Source organism: Choloepus didactylus, chromosome 21 (genome assembly GCF_015220235.1).
Source record: "Choloepus didactylus isolate mChoDid1 chromosome 21, mChoDid1.pri, whole genome shotgun sequence".
Taxonomy (NCBI): Eukaryota; Metazoa; Chordata; class Mammalia; order Pilosa; family Megalonychidae; genus Choloepus; species Choloepus didactylus.
Window position 1 is genome coordinate 37,291,814 of NC_051327.1, and position 20,463 is coordinate 37,312,276.

General features: G+C 42.7%; 1 protein-coding gene across 1 annotated transcript in view; it reads right to left on the reverse strand.

Moving 5' to 3' along the window:
* LOC119517245 overlaps positions 1-20,463 on the reverse strand; it is a 119,137-nt gene that overhangs the window by 43,192 nt on the left and 55,482 nt on the right. Inside the window, 5 exon segments of the mRNA XM_037813807.1 lie at positions 707-1,086; positions 12,729-13,044; positions 17,124-17,240; positions 17,794-17,893; positions 18,015-18,083. Coding sequence (XP_037669735.1) covers positions 707-1,086; positions 12,729-13,044; positions 17,124-17,240; positions 17,794-17,893; positions 18,015-18,083 — 982 coding nt within the window.

The window sequence follows — 20,463 nt, forward strand, 5'->3', positions numbered from 1 at the left end:
ATAGGCCCAGCCGGGGCAAGAGCAGGTAAACCACTAAGGTGGTCTAGCCCAGTCTCCCAGCCATGTCGGGGGCAGGAGCCCAAAGGGGGGTTCTCCTCAGCCCACCTTCTCTCTGGAGGGTCCCCTGAGCCCCCAGATACACCAGGTAGAACCATATGAAACTGTCAATGTGCAACCAGTTCTGATGCATGAAAATGGCAATTTCATCTGGTCCAGCCTAAAGCCACGATTGCCACACCTGGCAACAATAAGTCATGTGTTCCCTTAGGATTCTGAGCTCCCCAAGAACAGGGCCAGCTCTCAGAAAGTGAGAGGGGTGTGAGAGTCAGAGCACGTCTTCTTCCCTCACCTCAATGCCTTTGGGCCCCTGGAGGTCTGGCAGGAAGACCCCCAAGTAACCAGAGCAGGGGGGTGTTTGTTCTCTTTCCTAACTGGGCGCTAGGCCAGGTTTCCCCATGCAGCAGCTGAACTGGGGGGTGGGGAGCCTGATGAAGGGGTTTGGGGCAGGGACTATTTGTTACCTGGTTTGGAATGGCCGAAACTGTAACAACTGGTGGCCCCGTACCTTAGGCTCCACCTGCGTAACAGACCCAGAAGATGGAAAATGTAAGCTAACGACTTGACCTCTCAGGAGGAACTAGAAGATGGAAGGGGGAGGAAATAGAGCTGAGAGCAAGGATTTGGGAACTTGGGGGCTCCTTTATCCCCCCTCCCTTGGTTCCAGGACCTGGGAGCCTTTGGGGAAGGACACCCTTTGGCCCCATCCATCTCTCCTACCTGTGTCACTCAAGGTGCTGATGTTGTGACTCAGGCTGCCTGTGGGCTGGCCATGGCCGGGGTCCCAGGTGAAAGCCCCAGTCAGAACCAGGCTGGCTGCATCGGCCCGCATGCTGCCCTGGCACCAGAAGTTCTCTGCCTGGGCCCGCAGCTGCCCACTCAGCTGGAGCTCTCCTGGCAAGGCCTGGCTGCTGTTCTGGGTGAGGATGCAGGTCACGCTGCGCACACTGATGCTGTTCCCTGATTTCTCATGCTTGTCCCGCAGGAGGAAGCCCAGGGCGGCTGAATTGGTGGTGAACTCGATGATGCCTGCAGAGGATGGGAGGGAAGCCAACTCACCCATAACCAGGGGAGCGGGCTGCCTTGAGGGGGAGGGAAAAGAATCCTGGGGCAGGGAGTTCCTTGATCCATGGTATGGTTCTAATTCACTTCAGAGATAACCTGTCTGTGAAAATGACCATGGTATACCAGCTCTCTCTCGGGACAGTCTGAGGACTGAGTGAGTTAATTCACAACACAGAAGGGCTTTGGCAAAAGCATCAGCCTGATAAGGGCTGTCCATTAAAACCTGTGCTCAACTCCTGCTTCGGAGACTCAGAGACTACCTGTGATAGAATGGCCCCATTGGACAGATGACAAAACCGAGACTCAAAAAGCCCTGAGGGACCCAACCTGGACCCCCAGGGATGGAAAAGTTGCTTGGAGGTCTCCTCTATCCAGGGAAGAAGACGCCACACTCTGGGGCCATCCTCATGCCTGTAGTTAACTCACACTATGGGGAAATTCTTGCTTGTCAAATCCATCTATGGTCTCCCGATACCACCAGGTTCTCTGGAGCCTTCTATCTCCCTCCTGTTCAAGGTTGGACTCAGGTGTCACCTCCTCCAGGAAGCCTTCCACACCCCAGGATGGATGAGACACCCTTGTTCTGTGTTTCTGGCCTTATAGCTCATGCTAAACTATCACAGAGAATGCTTTTCATACAGCTAGAACTTTCTTACAGAATATTGCAGTCATCTTTTTACAGACTCCATGTGGCCTTCCGGGCCCTATGTACCATATCCTACATGATGTTAACCAGTTTTCTCATCTGGAAAGCAAAGAAACCAACATTAAAACTTCACTAAATCATGAAGATTACATGAAACCATGTCAATGGGCAGGACGGAGTCCAGAAATAGACCATACACATAAGTTCTATTGATTTTTGACAAAGGTGCCAAGGCCATTTTACTGGGAAAAATAGTCTCTTCAACAAACTGGATTTCCATGTGCAAAAGAATGAAGTTGGATCCCTACCTCACATCATATACAAATGTTAACTCAAAATGGATCAATGACCTAAATATAACAGCAAAAAACATAAAACTCCAAGAAAGAAACAGGGAATAGCTTCATGACCTTGGATTTGGCAATCAATTCTTAGATATGACAGACCCAAGAAACATGAGCAACAAAAGGAAAAATAAACTGAACTTCAACAAAATTAAACACTTTTGTGTAGCAAAGGACATTAACAAGAAAGTGAAAAGACAAGCTATAGAGTTGGAGAAAATAGTGGCAAATCACCTATCTGTTGAGTTTAATATCAAGAATATATTTTTGAAAACTCCTACAACTCAACAACAAAAAAGATTTTAAAATGGACAAAGGATTTGAACAGACATTCCCCGAAAGAAGCTACAGGCATACTTTGTTTCATTGCACTTTGCAGATGCTGAGTTTTTCACCAATTGAAGGTGGCAATTGTGTTGAACAAGTCTATCGGCACCATTTTTCCAACAGCGTGTGCTCAATTCATGTCTCTGTGTCACATTTTGGCAATTCTCACAATATTTCAAACTTCTGCATTATTGTCATTTCAGTTATGGTGATCTATGATCAGAGATCTTTGATGTCACTATTGTAATTGGTTGGGGGAGTGCCATGAACTGCACCCATATAAGACGGAGAGCTTAATCGATAAACGTTGTGTGTGTTCTGACTGGCCCACCAATTGGCCATTCCCCTGCCTCTCTCCCCTCAGGCTTCCCTACTCCCTGAGACACAACCATATTGAAATTAGGCTAATTCCTAACCCTACAATGGCCTCTAAGTGTTCAAGTGAAATGAAGAGTCACAAATAGTGATTCCTCTGATGGATCTGGGCAAAGGAAATTGAAAACCTTCTGGAAAGGAGTCACCATTCTAGATGCCATTAGGAACATTCAACATTGACAGGAGTTTGGAAGAAATTGTTTCCAACCCTTGTGGATGACTTTGAGGAGTTCAAGAATTCAGTGGAGGAAGTAACTGCAGATGTGGTAGAAATAGCAAGAAAACGAGAATTCTAAGTGGAGCCTGAAGATGTGTCCGAATTGCTGCAATCACATGATTCAACTTGAACAGGTGAGAAGTTCCTTCTAACAGGTGAGCAAAGAAAGTGGTTTCTTGAGATGGAATCTACTCCTGGTGAAGATTCTGTGAATACTGTTGAAATAACAAAGAAATTAGAACATTACGTCAACTTAGTTGATAAGCAGCAGCAGGGTTTGAGAGGATTGACTCCAATTTTGAAAGAAGTTCTACAACAGGTAAAATGGTATCAAACAGCATCGCATGCTACAGAGAAATCTTTCATGAAAGGAAGAGTCAATTGATGTGGCAAACTTCATTGTTGTCTTATTTTAAGAAATTGCCACAGTCACCCCAACCTTCAGCAATCACCACTCTGATCGGTCAGCAGCCGATCCAGCAAGACCCTCCACCAGCAAAAAGATTGAGACTTGAGACTTGCTGAAGCCTCAAATGATGGTTAGCATTTTTAACAATAAAGTATTTTTTTTAATTAAGGTATGTAACATCGTTTTTTGACATAATACTATCGCACATTTAATGGATTATAGTATATAGTGCAAACATAACTTTAAATGCACTGGGAAACCAAAAATTTCATGTGACTCATTTTATTATGATATTCTCTTTATTGTGGAGGTCTAGAATCAAATCTGCAATCTCTCCAAAGTATGCCTGTATATAAATGGCCAATAAGCACATGAAAAGATACTCAACATCATTAGCCATTAAGGAAATGCAACTCAAAACCATAATGAGATACCACTTTATATCCACAAGGATCGTTATTATAAAAAAAAAAAGAAAATAATAAGTGTTAGCAAGGATGTGGGGAAAACGGAACCTTTGTTTATTACCAGTGAGAATGTAAAATGGTGCACCCATTATGGACAAGTTTGGTGGTTCTTCAACAGGTTAAACATATAATTACCATATGACCAATCAATTCTGCTTCTAGAAATATTCCCAAAAGAATTGAGAACACGGACTCACACACTGGTATACAGGCATACTTTTATGCCAAGGTTCATAGCAGCATTATTCACACTAGCCAAAAGGTGGAAACAACATGTGTCCATAAACAGATAAATGGATAAATAAAATGTGGTATATTATCATACAGTGGAAAATTCAGACATAAAAAGGAATGAATTCCAATATATGCCATAAGACAGATGAACCTTGAAAACATTATGCTACATTGAAAGAAGCCAGTCACAGAAGGACAAGTATTGTATTTATGTGAAATATCTAAAATAGGCAAATTCATAGAGGCAGAGAGTAGGGTAGAGGTTACCAAGGAAAGGGAGAATATGGAGTTATTGCTTAACGGCCACATAGTTTTGGTTGGGGGGGGTGAAAAATACTGGTAATGGTTGATGGTGATGGTTGCACAGCATTGTGATGGTAACTGACACCACTGAATTGCACACTTAAAAATAGTGAAAACAGTAAATTTTATTTTATCTATATTTTACCACAATGAAAATTTTTAAAGAGACTACTTACTTTCTCTTACTTTCCTTAAAATAAATATGATTATTTAGAGTAAAAATTGCAACAATGTATTGGGAGGTTTATAATGTATGTAGATGTAATATATGTGACAGCTATAGCAGAAAGGATGGGGGAATGACAAAACTATAGATTTTAACAATTTACATGAAGTGATACAATATTAACCCTAATCAGAATGTACAACTAATGATGCTATTATAATTCTTAGAGCAATCATTAAAAAGTGACGTAATACTTTTAAGTTAAAAGGGCAACAGATAAAGTAAAGCTAAGTTCTAAAAATTTTTAGTTCATCCAAAAGAAGGCAAGAAATGAAAAACAGAGGAACAAAAAAATGGGAAAAATAGAAAAAAAGGAAAATAGTAGAGATAAATCCAATCATACCAACAATTACATTAAATATAATGAACTAAATACTATAATTAAAAGGAAGAGATTGTCAGAGTAGATAAAGCAAAATCCAACTATAAAATCCAACTATATCCAATCTATAAGAAATGCACTCTAAATATTAGGAAATAGATATGTTTAAAGTAGACAGATGGAAAAAATATATACAATACAAATGCTAATAAGATGACAGGAGTGGCTGTATGTTAATATCGGACAAAATAGACTTCAAGACAAACAGTATTATGAGAAAGAAATGGTACATTTCATAATGATAAAAGGGTCAATTCATCAGAAAAGCATGACAATCAAATATTTATGTACCTAATAAAAGCAAAAATTGACAGAACTTAAGGAAAAAATAGACAAATCCACAATCATAATTGGAGATTTTAGAGCCTTCTCGCAGTAGTTGATACAATAACTAGATTTTAAAAAAGTCAGTGGGGACATAGAAGATTGGAGCAATACAATAAACCACCTTAAACTAACTGACATTTATAGAACATTACATCCAACAACAGCAGGGTACAAATTTCTTTTTTTTTGCATAAGGTACATTCATAAGGTAGATTGTATACTGGCTCATAAGGTAAGCCACATACATTTCAAAAGACTGGGATCCTGCGGAGTAGGTCCTATGAACAAAATGTAATTAAATTCAATATCAATAAGATATCTAGAAAAATCTCATATATTTGGAAATTAGGCACCATACTTTTAAATAATCCATGAGTCAAAGAAAAAATCACAACAGAAATCTGAAAATATCTCAAACTGAATGCTAATGAAAATACAAGACATCAAAATTTGTAGGATGCAGTCAATGCAGTACTTAGAGGAAAATATATAGTTTTATATGCTTATATTAGAAAAGAAAAAGGTTTACTATCAATGGCCTAAGGTTCCACCTTAATAAACTAGAAAAAAAAGAGCAAAGTAAAGCCAAAATAAGTATAAGAAAGGAAAAATAAAGATAAAGGCCAAACCAATGGCATAGAAAACAGACACTACTAGAGAAAGAACAAAACCAAAAGTTGGTTCTTTGAAAAGATCAACAAAATTGATGAAACCCTAATTGGACTTATCAGTGAAGAGAAAGAGAGAAGAAACACAAATAAGAAATATCGGGTATGAAAGCAGGGATTTCACTACAGACCCCACATACATTGAAAGGATAATAATGGAATGTAATAACTTTATGCCAATAAATTAACAGCTTTGTGGAAATGGATAAATTCCTTAAAAAATATAACTTACCAAACTGACACATGATAAAATAGAATATCTGAATAGCTCTCTATGTATTCATTATCGAAACAGTTTCTTACAAAGAACACTCTAGATGGATTCAGTTGGCTTCACTGGTAGAATCCGTTAGGCATTTCCAGAAGCATTAACACCAGTCTTATACAAAATCTTTCAGAAAATTGAAGAGGAGGAAATATTTCTCAACTCGCTGTATGAGGTTAGCATAAACTCAATACCAAAACCTGACGATTTTTAGAAGACAAGGAAATTACAGACCAATATCCCTTATGAACAAAGAAACAAAATTCCTCAACAAAGAATTAAGAAATCAAATTCAATAATATATAGAAAGAATAGCACATGATGGAAAATATGGAATTTATTCCAGGAACGTAAGGCTGGTTTAATACTGAAAACCAATCAATTTAATGCTCCATATTAATAAAATAAAGGGGTAAATCATATGATTATTCAATAGATCAGAAAAACCATTCAACTACATTAAACACTCATTCTTAACAAAAAAAACTCTTGGCAAATTAGGAATGGAAGGGAATTTCCTCAATCTGACAAAGGTCATCAATGTAAAACTTACAGCAAACATTAAACTTAATCGAGAAACATTAAGATTGAAAACAAGACAAGAATTTTTGCACTCACCACTTGTATTCGGTATTGTAGGCACCCCCTAGCCTTTGTAATAAGAAAAAGAATTAAAAGGCATAATGAACAGAAATGAAGAAAAAACTATTTCTATTTATAGACGACATTATTTATATAGAAAATCCAGAGAAATCTGCAACTATTAAGAGAGTTAGCAAGGGCACAGGATACAAGATTAATTGTCAAAATCAACTGAATTTACATATACTTTCAATGAATAATTAGAAAAATGTAATAAATCCATTTGCAATAAAACATAAAAAATAAAATAGTTAGGAATAAATTTAATGAAAGTTGTGCAAGACCTGTGCACTGGAAACTACAAACATTGCAAAGGCAAATTAGAGAAGACCTAAATAAATGGGAAGTTAAAAAAAAGACAAAGAACAAATATATAGATACACATGAAAGAAAATTAAAAAAAAAATAAATGGGAAGATATAGTATTTCCATGGATTGGAAGATTCACTATTGTTAAGAGATCAATTTCCCCAAAATTGATTATAGATTGAATGTAATCCCAATCGTAATTCCAGCAGGTTTGCTTTTTTTTTTTTTTTTTAAGAATTTGACAAACTGACTCTAAAATGTAGCTGGAATCACAAGGACCTAGACCATCCAAAGACGTCTTGAAAAAAGAACAAAGTCAGAGGACTTATCCTACCTGAACTCAAGATTTATTACCAAGTTGCAGTAAGGAGGCCAGTGCAGTCATAAGGATTGACAAACAGATCAATGGAACAGAAGACAGACTCCAGAAACAGACCCACACACATATGGTCAACTGATTTTTTTTTTTTACCAAGTTGCCCAAACAATCCAATAAGGAAAGTTTTATCAATAAGTACAAGAACAATGAATATACGTATGGGGAAAAAATTTAACAATGACCCCTGCCTCATACCAAATACAAAAATTAATTAAATATGGATCCTAGATCTAAACAAAGATGCTAAATAAAAAGCTTCTAGAAGAAAAAATTGGAAATACCTTCGCAATGTGGGGGGAGGTGAAGTTTCTTAGGACAAAGAAATCAATAACCATAAAAGAAAAATATGGATAAATTAAACATCATCGGAATTTAAAACTAATGCTTATCAAAAGACAACTACTAAGAAAATAAGCAAGCAAGTCAAAACCTTGTGGAAAATATTTACAAAGGATGTGTATCCAGAACATATAAAGAACACCTAAAATTCAAAATGACAAATGATGCAGTTTAATAAATGGGGAAAAAATTCATATATCCTCATAAAGGAAGACATATAAATAGCTAATAAACATAAGGAAAGATGCTCAACATCATTAGTTATCAGGGAAGTGCTAATTAAAGCCATGAGATACCGTGATACACTCCCTGGAATGGCCAATGTTTAAAGAGTCCCGACGGCACCAAATGTTGACAAGGATGTAGAGCAATCAGAACTCTACAAAGGAACATCAACATGAAATACTTCCTCTTTGGAATAAAGGGTGGCAGTTTCTTAGAAAACTAAACATACACTTACCCTATGACTCAACCATTCCATTTCTAAGTATTTACCCAAGAGAAATGAAATCCAGCATCCAAAGAGGCTTAGATTAGACGTTTGTAGCAGCTTTATTCATACTAGCGCCAAGCTGGAAACATCCCAGGGGTCTATCAATAGGCAGAAGAATAAACAAACTATGGGTATATTGATGCAATGGAATACTGTGCAGCAATACAAAGGAACGGACCACTCAGACATGGGATGCGTGACAAATCTCAAAAACATTATGCCAAGTGAAAGAAACCTTAAACAAAAGGGTACATACTGTGTGATTCCACTTATATGAAGTTTCAGAACAAGCAAAACTAATCTTCACCATGAACAACTGATTGTACACTGTTGATAATTGTATGGTATGAGAATATAGCTCTATAAAATTATAGTAAAAAATATAAATAAGGATAAAAGTGCTGGAGAAAACATGGAGAGAGGGATGTACATATTCACTGTTGGTTAGGAGGCAGAATGGTGTAGCCTTTCTGGAGGACACTGTGGTGGTTCCACACGAAGCTAAGTATGTGGGTGCCATAAGGTCCTGCAACCTCATTAGGGGGCATATACTTGGAGGATCTGAGAGCAGGGACACGAATGGACGTTTGCACACTGGTGTTTGTGGAGACGGTATGCATGATTTGCAATGGGTGGAGGTGGCTTAAGGGTACATCAACTGAGGAACAGAATGGTGAACTGTGGTGTGTGCATACAATGGAATACTGAGCAACTGCGAAGAGGAATGAAGCTGTATGACACCCAACGAGGTGAATGGATCCTGCAGATAGCATTTTGAGTGAACTATGCCAGAAACAAAGGCAAACATTATAATGCCTCACCAATATGGACTAACTACCATGTGTAAACTCAGAATTGAATCTTGGAGCACAGCCTATTAGGGGAACGCTTATTGTAATGGTCCCTAGATTGTAAGTTCTTACAGCAGTCACATCTATTCCTGAATTGTAATGGCTATCTCCAGATTCTAAGATGCTGATCCCTTTGTGTATAACCGGATTGATCCCTGGAACTTCGGGTATCTGTGTGACACCTGAAACTAAGAGCTGGAGCTCAGCAGATATGAATGTTAGTATTAGCGCATATAGTAATTGTTAAAAAGCTGAAAAAGAGCCCAGACTTCAATTAGAGATATGAATGAAGCAGATCTGGTTAGGACTAGGGTAAATTGGGCCAAAGGGATGATACTGACTGTGTTTTAAAACTTCAACTTCCATGTGAGACCAAAGGAAGAGATGTTTATTTGGTGCAGGATCTATATTTTCTAAACAATTTAACTCATACAGTTTGTTCAAATACCATAATTACATGGAACTTTGAATAGAAAGTGAGACCTGGTAGGTTTGTACAGGTTAGTGTGAAATAGCAACACATCCCAAAGTAACTTGGGCAGAGAATAAAAATATATATGCAGGGCTCCCCTGAGGAACTGGGGGGAAATGCAGAGGTGTTGGGCTTCCTCACCTGGATTGATGCTGATATTCTCACAAACACTGAGGACTGATGGTTTGGTGGGCTGAGCCCTCTATCACGGGACTTGCCCTTATGAAGCTCATTACTGCCAAGGAGAGGCTAAACCTGCTTGTAATTGTGCCTGAGTCTTCCCCTGAGTGCCTCTTTGTTGCTCAGATGTGGCCTCTCTCTCTAGCTAAGCCAGCTTGGCAGGTGAACTCACTGCCCTCCCTGCTACATGGGACCTGACTCCCAGGGGGTAAATCTCCCTGGCAACGCAGGATATGACTCCCGAGGATGAATTTGAACCTGATATCGTGGTTTTGAGAACATCTTAACCAAAAAGCGGATGCAGAATGAAACAAAGTTTCAGTGGCTGAGAGATTCCAAATGGAGCCAAGAGGTCACTCTGGTGGGCATTCTTGCACACTATATAGATAACCCTCTTTAGGTTTTAATGCATTGGAATAGCTAAAAGTAAATACCTGAAACTGTTGAACTACAACCCAGCAGCCTTGACTCTTGAAGACAGTTGTATAACAATGTAGCTTACAAGGAAGGGGTGACAGTGTGATTGTGAAAGCCTTGTGGATCACACTCCCTTTATCCAGGGTGTGGATAGATGAGTAGAAAAATAGGGACAAAAACTAAATGAAAAATGTGGGGGGGGGGGGTGATTTGGGTGTTCTTTTTTACTTTTTTTTTTTAATTCTTATTTTTACTTTTTCTGGCATAAGGGAAATGTTCAAAAAATAGATTGGGGTGATGAATGCACAGCTGATTGTACACCACAGATGACTGTATGATATGTGAATATATCTCAATAAAACTGAATTTAAAGAAAACTAATCTATGGTGAAAAATGTCAAAAGAGTGGTTCCATCTGGGAGGTAGGGACTGATTGGGAAGGGGCTTGAAGGAAATTTCAGAGGTGTAATATCTTATTAGGGATTTGGTTGAATGGGTAAATGCGTTTGTCAAAACCTAATGAATATACATATAAGAGTTGTACATTTCACTGTATGTAAATTTACATCACCAAAAAGAAGGGACAGAGGGAGAGATTTTAAACAAATCTTGTAAACAAATGCAACATATATTCTAAACTGTTTAGGGAGTAAAGTGTTCTGATGTCTGCAACTCACTCTGAAAAGTATCAAAATGTAATATGGATGGATGGATAGATGAATAGATGGACAGACAGGTGATAAAGCACGTATAGTAAAATGTTCATTATAAAATTTGGGTGGTAGGCATGTGAGTTTTCACTATATAATCCCTTCAACTCTTCTGTGTGCTTAAATTTTTTTTGGTACAATAGGAGGTAATGGACATAGGGGTTCTCTTGAAACTCCACTGGCCAAATCTGGGGAGTATAAAGTAAACGATAGTGACAGACTATAACCCACTGAATGACATGAGCCCATCACTCCACCTTGATGTGAAGGAAGGAAAGAAAGAAACAGGAAGAGAGGGGGGAGAGGATGAGAGAGGAGGGAAAGCTCTTTCTACTGTAAGTAATGAAGCAGAAATGATAGAATCAGAAAATCGCCATTTGCAACCACCATCAGAGCAACAGTGGATTCAGAAAAGAATCATCAATGGATGCTATAAGTAAGGGGTCATAGTTCGATGAGAAAAGAGAATACTTACATAATCTCAAAGTATCTTGCTACAAATTACCTTTTAATTACAAAGGGAAAAATAGAATCTTTATAGTGGAGAAATCTGCCAGACACTACTATAATCAGCCGATCAAAGCTAATGTCCCCAATTTGGGACAAACTGACATTGTGTTCTCCTAATGAGATGCACCATTACATCCGGGAAATTCTCCTAGCAAGGCTTCCTTGAATGCAATCATGAGGAAGCATCAGACAAGCTCAAACCGAGGAATATGCTACAAAACGACTACCCTGTTCTCTTCAAAAATGTCAATATTATGAAAGAGCAATATTGAGGTGTTGCTGAAAAAAGGAGAATGGAGAGATAATAAGACTTAATGTAACGCATGATCCAGGATTTTCTTTTGCTATAAAGGACGTTATTGGGACAATTGGTGGAATCAGAATAAGGGCTGTATATTAGATAATAGTATACATGTTAAAGCTGACTTTAATAATTGTACAGTGTTTATTTTAAAAAAATAAACATTGAACTATTTAGGTGTTAAAGGACCATCATGTTTGCAACTTACTGTCAAGAAAACACAGTTCAGGAACAAAATATATATGCGGAGGGAGAGAATGATGAAGTAAATAGGGCAAAATGTTAATCATTGGTGAATCTGGGCAAAGACCCTATGGAAATTCCTTGTACTATCCATGTAACTTTTCTATATGTCTGGAATTGTCCAAATAAAAAGCATAAAATTTTGGAGCTATGAAAATACTCTAAAACTGGTTGTGGTGATGAAAGCACAATTCTGATTATCCTGAGAGCCACTGATTTTACATTTTGGATGAATTGTATGGTACGTGAATAAAATGGTTTAAAAATAAATAAATAGCATTAGAAAAACTTATGCCTGGGAAATGCTCTTGCTCCTGGAGATTTCCAACATTCATTAGCATATCAAAGGCTCTGACAAGTCCTGCAGTAAGGAAATCTGTTTAGAGTTGTTTTTAGTTAGCAGAAGATTCTCTTTGTCAGAATTCATACTAATTTTCCATGAAGGGGTATCACCAGTGTGTAAGATGATGGAATAAAGCATCAGTGGACTTGAACATACTGTGGTTTAGTTATAAAGCGTTACCCTAGCTTTCCCCCGCTCCTGTCCCATGGCACTGCCTGGGCCCTCACCCTCTCTGAGTGTCTCCCTCTGCTTCAGGGTGCCCACGGTGGTCAGGAGTCGGGCCCCACTGTCCAGCCACCCGCCGTGCTGCGCTAGGCTCTGCAGAGTCAGAATCTGGCCTCCCCTCCGCTGCTCCAAAGCCTGAAGGGGAAGCTGTACTGTGTTTTGGGCCAGCAATGCCTTGGAAAAAAGCCAAATCCTAGGAAGAAAAGAGATGAAAGGATGATACAGGGCGGCAGGTATCCCTTCAAGTAAATGGGCCAGGCCACCGGGGGTGGGTTCCTGAACCCCACTCTCTGGACCCGTCAGAGGATGGTAAGGAGGTTAAGTTCAAGGGCTTTGAGGTCGCCAAACCTGGGTCCAACTCCCAGTGCTGCTACTTATGAACAGTGTGACCTGGGACAAGGACAGAACCTCTCTGAGCCTCCGTATCTTCTTCTGTAAGTGGGGGATGAAATGGAAACACTGATATTGAATTGATATTGATATTGACATTGTACTGAAATGTTCTAACTCTTCACCCATGTGTGATGGAGTGTCTCTCTAAAGTGGCCACATCAATCACTCCCATCCCCCACACTCTTGGCAATGTGACTTTGCCAATCCCCTGTTAAGATACAGGCTCTGTTTACCACCACCACCCACCCACCCCTTTGAATCTGGGCTGGCCTTGTCACCTGTATTCTGATCAAAAGAATGTAATGGAAGTAACATTGTATAGCTTCTAAGGTTGGAGCTTAAAAGGCCTGCAGCTTTCCCCTTCGCACTTGAATGTTCTCCCTGGGAACCTGGACACTGAGTAAGAAGTGACTAATCTTAGACCCCCATGCTGCAAGGAGGCCCAAGCTGGCCACTTGGAGAGGTGCAGAGGCCACGAGGGAGAGTGCTGAGGTGCAAGTGAAACTTCCTTCCAGCCCACCCCGGTCCCAAATCCAAGTGCACATCTTGCCAGGTGCTGGTTCTGCCAGAGGAGACCCAGGGAATGGCCCCAGCCAAACACCATACGGGGCAGAACTGCCCAGCTGAGCCCTGTCCAAATTCCTGACCCACAGAATCACATAAAGTGTTTGTTTGTTATGCAGCAATAGCTAACTGAAACACTATGCTGTGCACTGTGCACTTTAAAAGCATCATCTGTCTTTTCACAAAAGTCCTGTGAGATTGGGAATATTGTGCTCCCCATGACACAGACAAGGAAACTGAGGTCCAGAGAGGCTAAGTCCAAAGTTCTTAGCCCAAAGGTCATATAATCAGTTACTAGGACCTCCCACGTTTCCTTTTTTTTTTTTTTTAACTTTTCACAAAATTAAAACAAACAAAATACCCCACATTTCAAACAAAACAAAGGATTAAGAAAAACAACCTAAAATAACTACTACATATTTACTTCCAACATGTCCCTACCATACCCCAAGAAAATGAACAAACCATAATCAAAGGCAAAAGAAAAACCAAATAACCTAAAATAACTATATTGAAGCTAATTTTTTAATGCAATAGCTTTTTATTACTTTATCAAAAAAATGAAAAAAGCAAACAAAACAAAACAAAGGAATAAGAAAAACAAATAATCTAAAATAACTGTATTGCTTCCAATACATCCCTACCATACCCCAAGAAAATTAACATACCCTAACAAAACAAAGGAATAAGAAAAACAAATAACCTAAAATAATTACATTGCTTCCAACATGTTCCTACCACACCCAAGAAAATTTGAAGACCAAAATCATTCCTGAGCCTTCCTATAACATTGAGATTTCAGAGTTTATCTGTTCTTATTAGATTATCATGACCCCTTCACTAGTTGCTCTCTATCTCTAGGTCATGGGGTTGCTTTTATAATTAAATGACACTGTGGCTATAAAGCACTTGTTCCTGGCTCATAATTAGTGACTGACACATGCTGTTAGGGTGAGCGATCAGGCAGGGAGCTGCTTCTACTGGAGGCCGACACCCAGAGGGGCAGCCGGGGCTGGAGGGTGAGTGTCCTCCTCCCCCAGGCCATGGGCAAAGCCCCTGGGGCTGCTCAGCTGCAGCTGTCGGCAAGGTCACCCCAGCCAGGTAAGTGTCCCCAGGTGGCCGGCGAGGAGGGGTGTGTACACGAGGAGGGGCCATTGCAAGGGTCAGGCTGGGGCAAAGGCTTGGCCAGACCCAACCAGCGTCTTGGGGGGCGGATTGGGGAGCTGGGAGAGGGAGCCCGCCCCTCCTCCTGGCCCTGGCGCCCCGAGCTTTGTACCTTTCCTGATCTTTGCCCCAGTTGCCTCCTCTCTGGGGCAGAAGCTGGTCTGGCCTGGAGCTTCTCAGCCCAGGCGGTGCATTAGAATCACCTGGGAGCTCCCCCAGCCCGATCCAATCAGCACCCCTGGGTGGGGTGTTAAAAAACCCCAGGTGCCCAAATGTCTATTAATGAATGAATGGGCAAACGAAACGTGGCATACTCACTCATACAATGGAACAAGCTTTAACCATAAAAAAGGAATGACTTTCTAACAGGCTACAATTACAATGTGGATGAACCTCGAAAACATTTACTAGCAGTTGCAAGGGGTTGGGGGAAGGAGGATTGGGGAGTGACTGCTTAATGAATATCCATTTCATAATCCTTTTGGGGTGATGAAAAAATTCCAGAACTAGATGGTGGTGACAGTTGCACAACATTACAAATATACTACTGCAAATGCCACTGAATTATACATTAAACAATGGATAAAATATGTGAATGGTTAAAATATGTGTATTTTCCCACAATAATACATTTTTAAGACTCCCCAGGTGATTCCAACGAGCAGCTTGGGCTGAGAAATTCTGGGCTAGTCTGGGGTCTTTCCCCACTGGCCTCAGGGCCTTGGGGGTCCCATTTTTCAATGGGGCAATGTCATCCCTGAGGGGGCAAAAATTGGTTCTTGGGGGCAACAAAAATCTTCCTCTTTTTATGTAGTACATAAACAGAAATGAGAGTATATCTGTGGAATTAAAACTTCATGGAGAGGTGATTAGGAAAAAATGTCAAAAATCTCCCTAAGGGGTGATAATGAAAATAAGGTTGAGAAACAGTGGTGTGGAGACACCCTGGGGAGTCCAATGAGGAGGAGAGACTGAGAAGGCTGATCCCCGTTCAACCACAGAGAAAATCTGAACAAAGGGTTCCGTGGTTTTAACAAATACTACTGCAGTGTGAGCCCATCAGAGGCCCCAGCCACCAGGCTTCCCGCTGGACCTGTCCCCCGAGTCCAGGGCCAGTAGGGGTTCTGCAGCCTCAGGCGAGTCCCTTTACTTCTCCACTTCTCAGAGCCTCATCTGCAAAATGGGGGCAACAGCCGCCTGGGTCCTGGGCCGTCTACAAGATGACCCACGGAAGGGGTTTAGAACAGAGTCTAGCACGTAATAAACACTCAATGGACATGAGCCTCCATTACTGTTGATTGCAGCAGCAACTTGGATCTAAGATGCAGGGGCCTTTGGATGCTTCGGCTGCTAATGAAACGGCGACCCACTGCGGATATAAAGATACACCCCAATTTCAGGGATGTCCACACTGGCAAAACGTGCATCTCAGAACGACCAGGGCCCTGGATTCAGCGATATTTGCAGGCTGCTTTCAAGTCTCCGAAAACTGCCAGCTCAGGGCTGAACGCTTGGTGGGTGTTTAAAAATTGCTGCAGAATCCAAAGCTTCCTGGGGCTTTGTCCCTACCCTTTTCCCAGGCCTTGATGCTGTGTGGATCGCCTGTTTACACCCGTCTCCCCTTCCCGTGGACACTGCACATCCGGCTTGCTCAAGGATGAACCCAGCGTGGGGGCATCTAAAGAACCGGACCCGGGGCAGCAGAGCTCAGCCCTCCCTCCCGCAGAGCTTAACCCGTCCCGGGAAGGAGGGACTCTGTTTCCTCGCAGAGCGAACCCCTTCAATGTTGCTACCCCACCCTGGGCAAAAGAGCCTCTTTGACCACACACGGAGATCCCTGGCTGCTCCCAAACCTAAAGACAGGGCAGGGTTTGGAGGAAAGCTTGGATTATCTCCATTTTCAAGGGTGAAATGTGAACCCTTCACCTTCTCTCCCCTACCACCCCCCACCCCCGTTTCCAACCCCAGGGAGCTCAAAACCCTCCTGCCCAGACAACCACTTCCAAATGATGCATTTGCAAACCTCTCCGCCATCTGGTCTTGATTCTGAAGGGCTGCTTGCCTCTGAGTAACCTCCCAGGGCAGCCTCCTGCCCCCCCACCCCCGCCTCAGCCCGCCATCCTCTCCCTCTTCCAGCCATCCATCCCCAACTGTCCAGAGACAACACCTGGCAGGTGACTCAAGTGCAACCCAAAGGGCTCCCTGTCCATACCTGTAAGTCTGGAAGATGTATTGGTCCATGGGGATGCCTAAGTTGGAAGAGAAACAGGAAGTACCTGGACCAAGATCTGCTGGAGGGGGAGGTCAGAGCGAGCTGGCTGGACATACGGGAAGGACGAGTTGTCCCGGGGTTTGTCCACACCGTCCCTCCACACCCGCCCCTGCTGCGGTGCCTGCGGGCACCTCCCAGGCCATAGCAGCCACCTGTTTAGCTCTGACGTAGACCAGGCCCCGAGCTCCTGAGTTTGCAATTATCACCTCCTTCAATTCTCACCACTGCCTGCTGGGCTGGCAAAATGAGCAGCTCAGTGAGGTTAAGTAATTTACCCAAGGTCACACAGCTGGTCAGCCAGGAGCTGGAGTTTGAACTTGACTATATATATATCTACACACACAATGCTGACAGCCCACTAGATTGTGAGTCCTCGGAGATGGGGACAGAAACGCAGTCCCCTGTGCACCTCTAGTACCCGGCACAGAGCCCGGCACACAGCAGAGAGACAATCCCTAAATGGCGAATAAGTAGATGGATGAATGAACAAATAAACCCACAGCAGCTCTTATGCATTCACCAAACCACATTTCCTCTTCCTCTGCCCTGAGGAATCACACGCACGCTGCCAAAGGGCTGTGCATTGGCTTTCCTCGGCCATCCCAAGCAGGATGCTTGCACTCTAACCATAAAACCCCTCCCCTCCCCTCCCAGCCAGGGATTCACGCCCCGACCGGGGACTGGACGTTGTGGTTGGCGGCAGCTGTGACTGCGCCTGGGGCTCCTGCCTGAAGACGACATTCCCGTGCAAGCTCAGGGCCTGGGCAAACCTCACTGGGAAGAAAGAGGCAGCACCCCTTACTCCCGCCAACATCCGGGCTCTGCTGGGGAGACACTTCCCCGCCCCAGGAATGGGTACCTGGGAGCAAGGCTGGGCTAGATGTCCCTGCGGTACAGACCCTTCAAGGGCAGCACGACTTTCTGATTAACTTTCAAAGTAGCCTCCACCTCCTGGTTCTTAGCCTGGGTGTGCGAGAACCAGAGGCACCGAGAGAGACGACTTAAGGGGCTGCAGAGGCCAGCTTGGAACCCAGCAGTCGGAAGGAGGAGGTTCCAAGATTGCAGGTGAAACAGCCTTCAGGGGTTTCCACTTAAAGGGCAATAAGTGGGGACAGGTGCATGTGAGCCTGTTTCAAACAGGGATGGTAAATCCCAAAGAGCCCAGATGGGGCTAGTGAAATGGGTTTGAGGGGCAGACGGGCACCTGTGTCTGGTCCAAAGGGGATGCCCTAGTATTAGTCTATGTTGTTCACTGCTGTATTCCTAATACTCAGCCCAGGACTGGTGCATACAGCAGGCGCTCAAGAAATATTTGGAAGAATGCAGAATCGCTCATTAGAGCCTGAAACCCAAGGTCAAAGCAGCGCTGGGGTAGAAGAATATTTAATTCATAGAGTGAGAAGCAGAATAAGCCCCCTGCCCAGAAGATGTCCTTGTTCTAGTCCTGGGAAACTGCAAATATGTTACATGGCCAAAGGGACTTCACAGATGCGATTAAGCTAAGGATCTTGATATGGGAGATTATCCTGGATTATCCAGCTGCGGGGAACCCCATGTAATCCCAAGGCTCCTTATAATAGGAGGCAGGCGGGTCAGAGTCAGAGAGAGACTGGAAGGAGCTACTCTGCTAGCTTTGAAGATGGAGGAAGGGCCCGCGAGCCAAGGAGTACAGGAGGCTTCTAGAAGCTGGAAAAGACAGGAATGTGTTCTCCAGGAACACAGCCCTGCCGACACTTTGATTTTAGCCCAGTGAAACTCATCTTACCTCCAGAATAGTAAGGTCATTTATTTGTGTTGTCTTAAACTACCAAGTTTGTGGCAATAGGAAACTAATACACAGTTAATCATTTCATCACTTAGCAATCATTTCACTTCTACCACATGCCAAACACACAGCAGCACCTTTCCCGTCTGGATGGATGGAGAAGTTTAAAATACCTTGCCATGGAAGTTATCATCGGTTTATGTCTTTAAAGGAATACATATACAGGTTTATTTTAGAACCAAGATGGAGGAAGGAAAAAGGAAAGGTCTAAGAGAGGAGAAAAATGTGTGTCATTTTTTTTTTAAACAAGAAGCAGAAATCTGGGTTTTATTCAAAATCTTCTTATTTTTAAATGTTTAAAAATTCAAAAACGTCAAGCAGGCCAAACAAAACACATCTGCAGGTTGGATTTGGCCCATGACGCCGTTCAGCAATCTCCGGTTTAAAAAAAAAGCAAACACCCCTGGGAGCGATGTCTGCAGGTGTTTGGGGTTGTCATCCTACCCCTGGCTTCCCGTCGGAAGCTCCAAGGGCTTCTCCTCCGAGGCTCCGGGCAGCTGTCTGCAGCCCCCACGAAGTGACGGGGAAGTGAGGCCCCCAAAGAGTGGGTCCTGCTGTCAACAGCTGGTGGGCTTCAGGCTCTTTCCAACAGGCCTTCATCTACACTGCAAGGAGCCAACCACCAGCTTCCTTGCTCAAGGCCTGTCAAACAGTAGGTGCTCAATACATGCTTGCCAGAGAATGGCATCCTCTGTTCCTCCCAAAGGGGCCTGGAACCAGGCTAGATAAGGGCCTACTGGGCATGTCTTAAATACTTGCAAGATTATTATATTTCACTTTGATTTTCACAACCGTAAGAGATGGGGATGGCTGTCCCCATTTTACAGACAAGGAGACTGAGGCCCAGAGACGGTGGATAATTTGCCGAGGAAGCACAGGCGAAAATGAGTTTCACTCCTAGGAAGGCGAATACCAAGACCCTCCAAGTCAGGAGTCAGCAGATGTGACCCCCGGGCCAACCCTGGCATGGTTTTGTGAATAAACACAGCCATGACCATTCATTTACGTATTGTCCGTGTGCTTTGACGTGACCACAGCAGAGCTGTGTATCTGCAGCAGAGCCCATAAGGCTCGGAAAGCCTAAAATATTCATTATCTGGCCCTTACAGAAGAAGTTTGCCTGAGCCCTGCTCTGGGCAATGGTCTAAGAAAATCCTAAATAGCCTCAAGGCAGAACCTACTCACTAAGCGCTTCTCTGCACCAGGCCCTGTGGCTACGACAGCCCACAGGGCAGCCGGGGACCCATCATGAATCGTACACAGTGATGAACCAAGAATCACACAAAAATAGAACTGAGATTTGGGCTAGAAGCAAAAGGTAGCAGTTGGACTTTCGGGGAGGGAGGGGTGTCTGGGGGTCAGGGAAGGCTTACCAGGGCAGATGGGCCTTGACCTGAACCCTGAACGACGAGCAGAAGGGACGGAGAGGGTGACAGGTCCAGGCACAGAGCACACGAAGGCCCTGGGGCAGGAAAGAACCAAGCAAGAAATGACAGGGGCTGGCTGAAGTGCAAGCAGG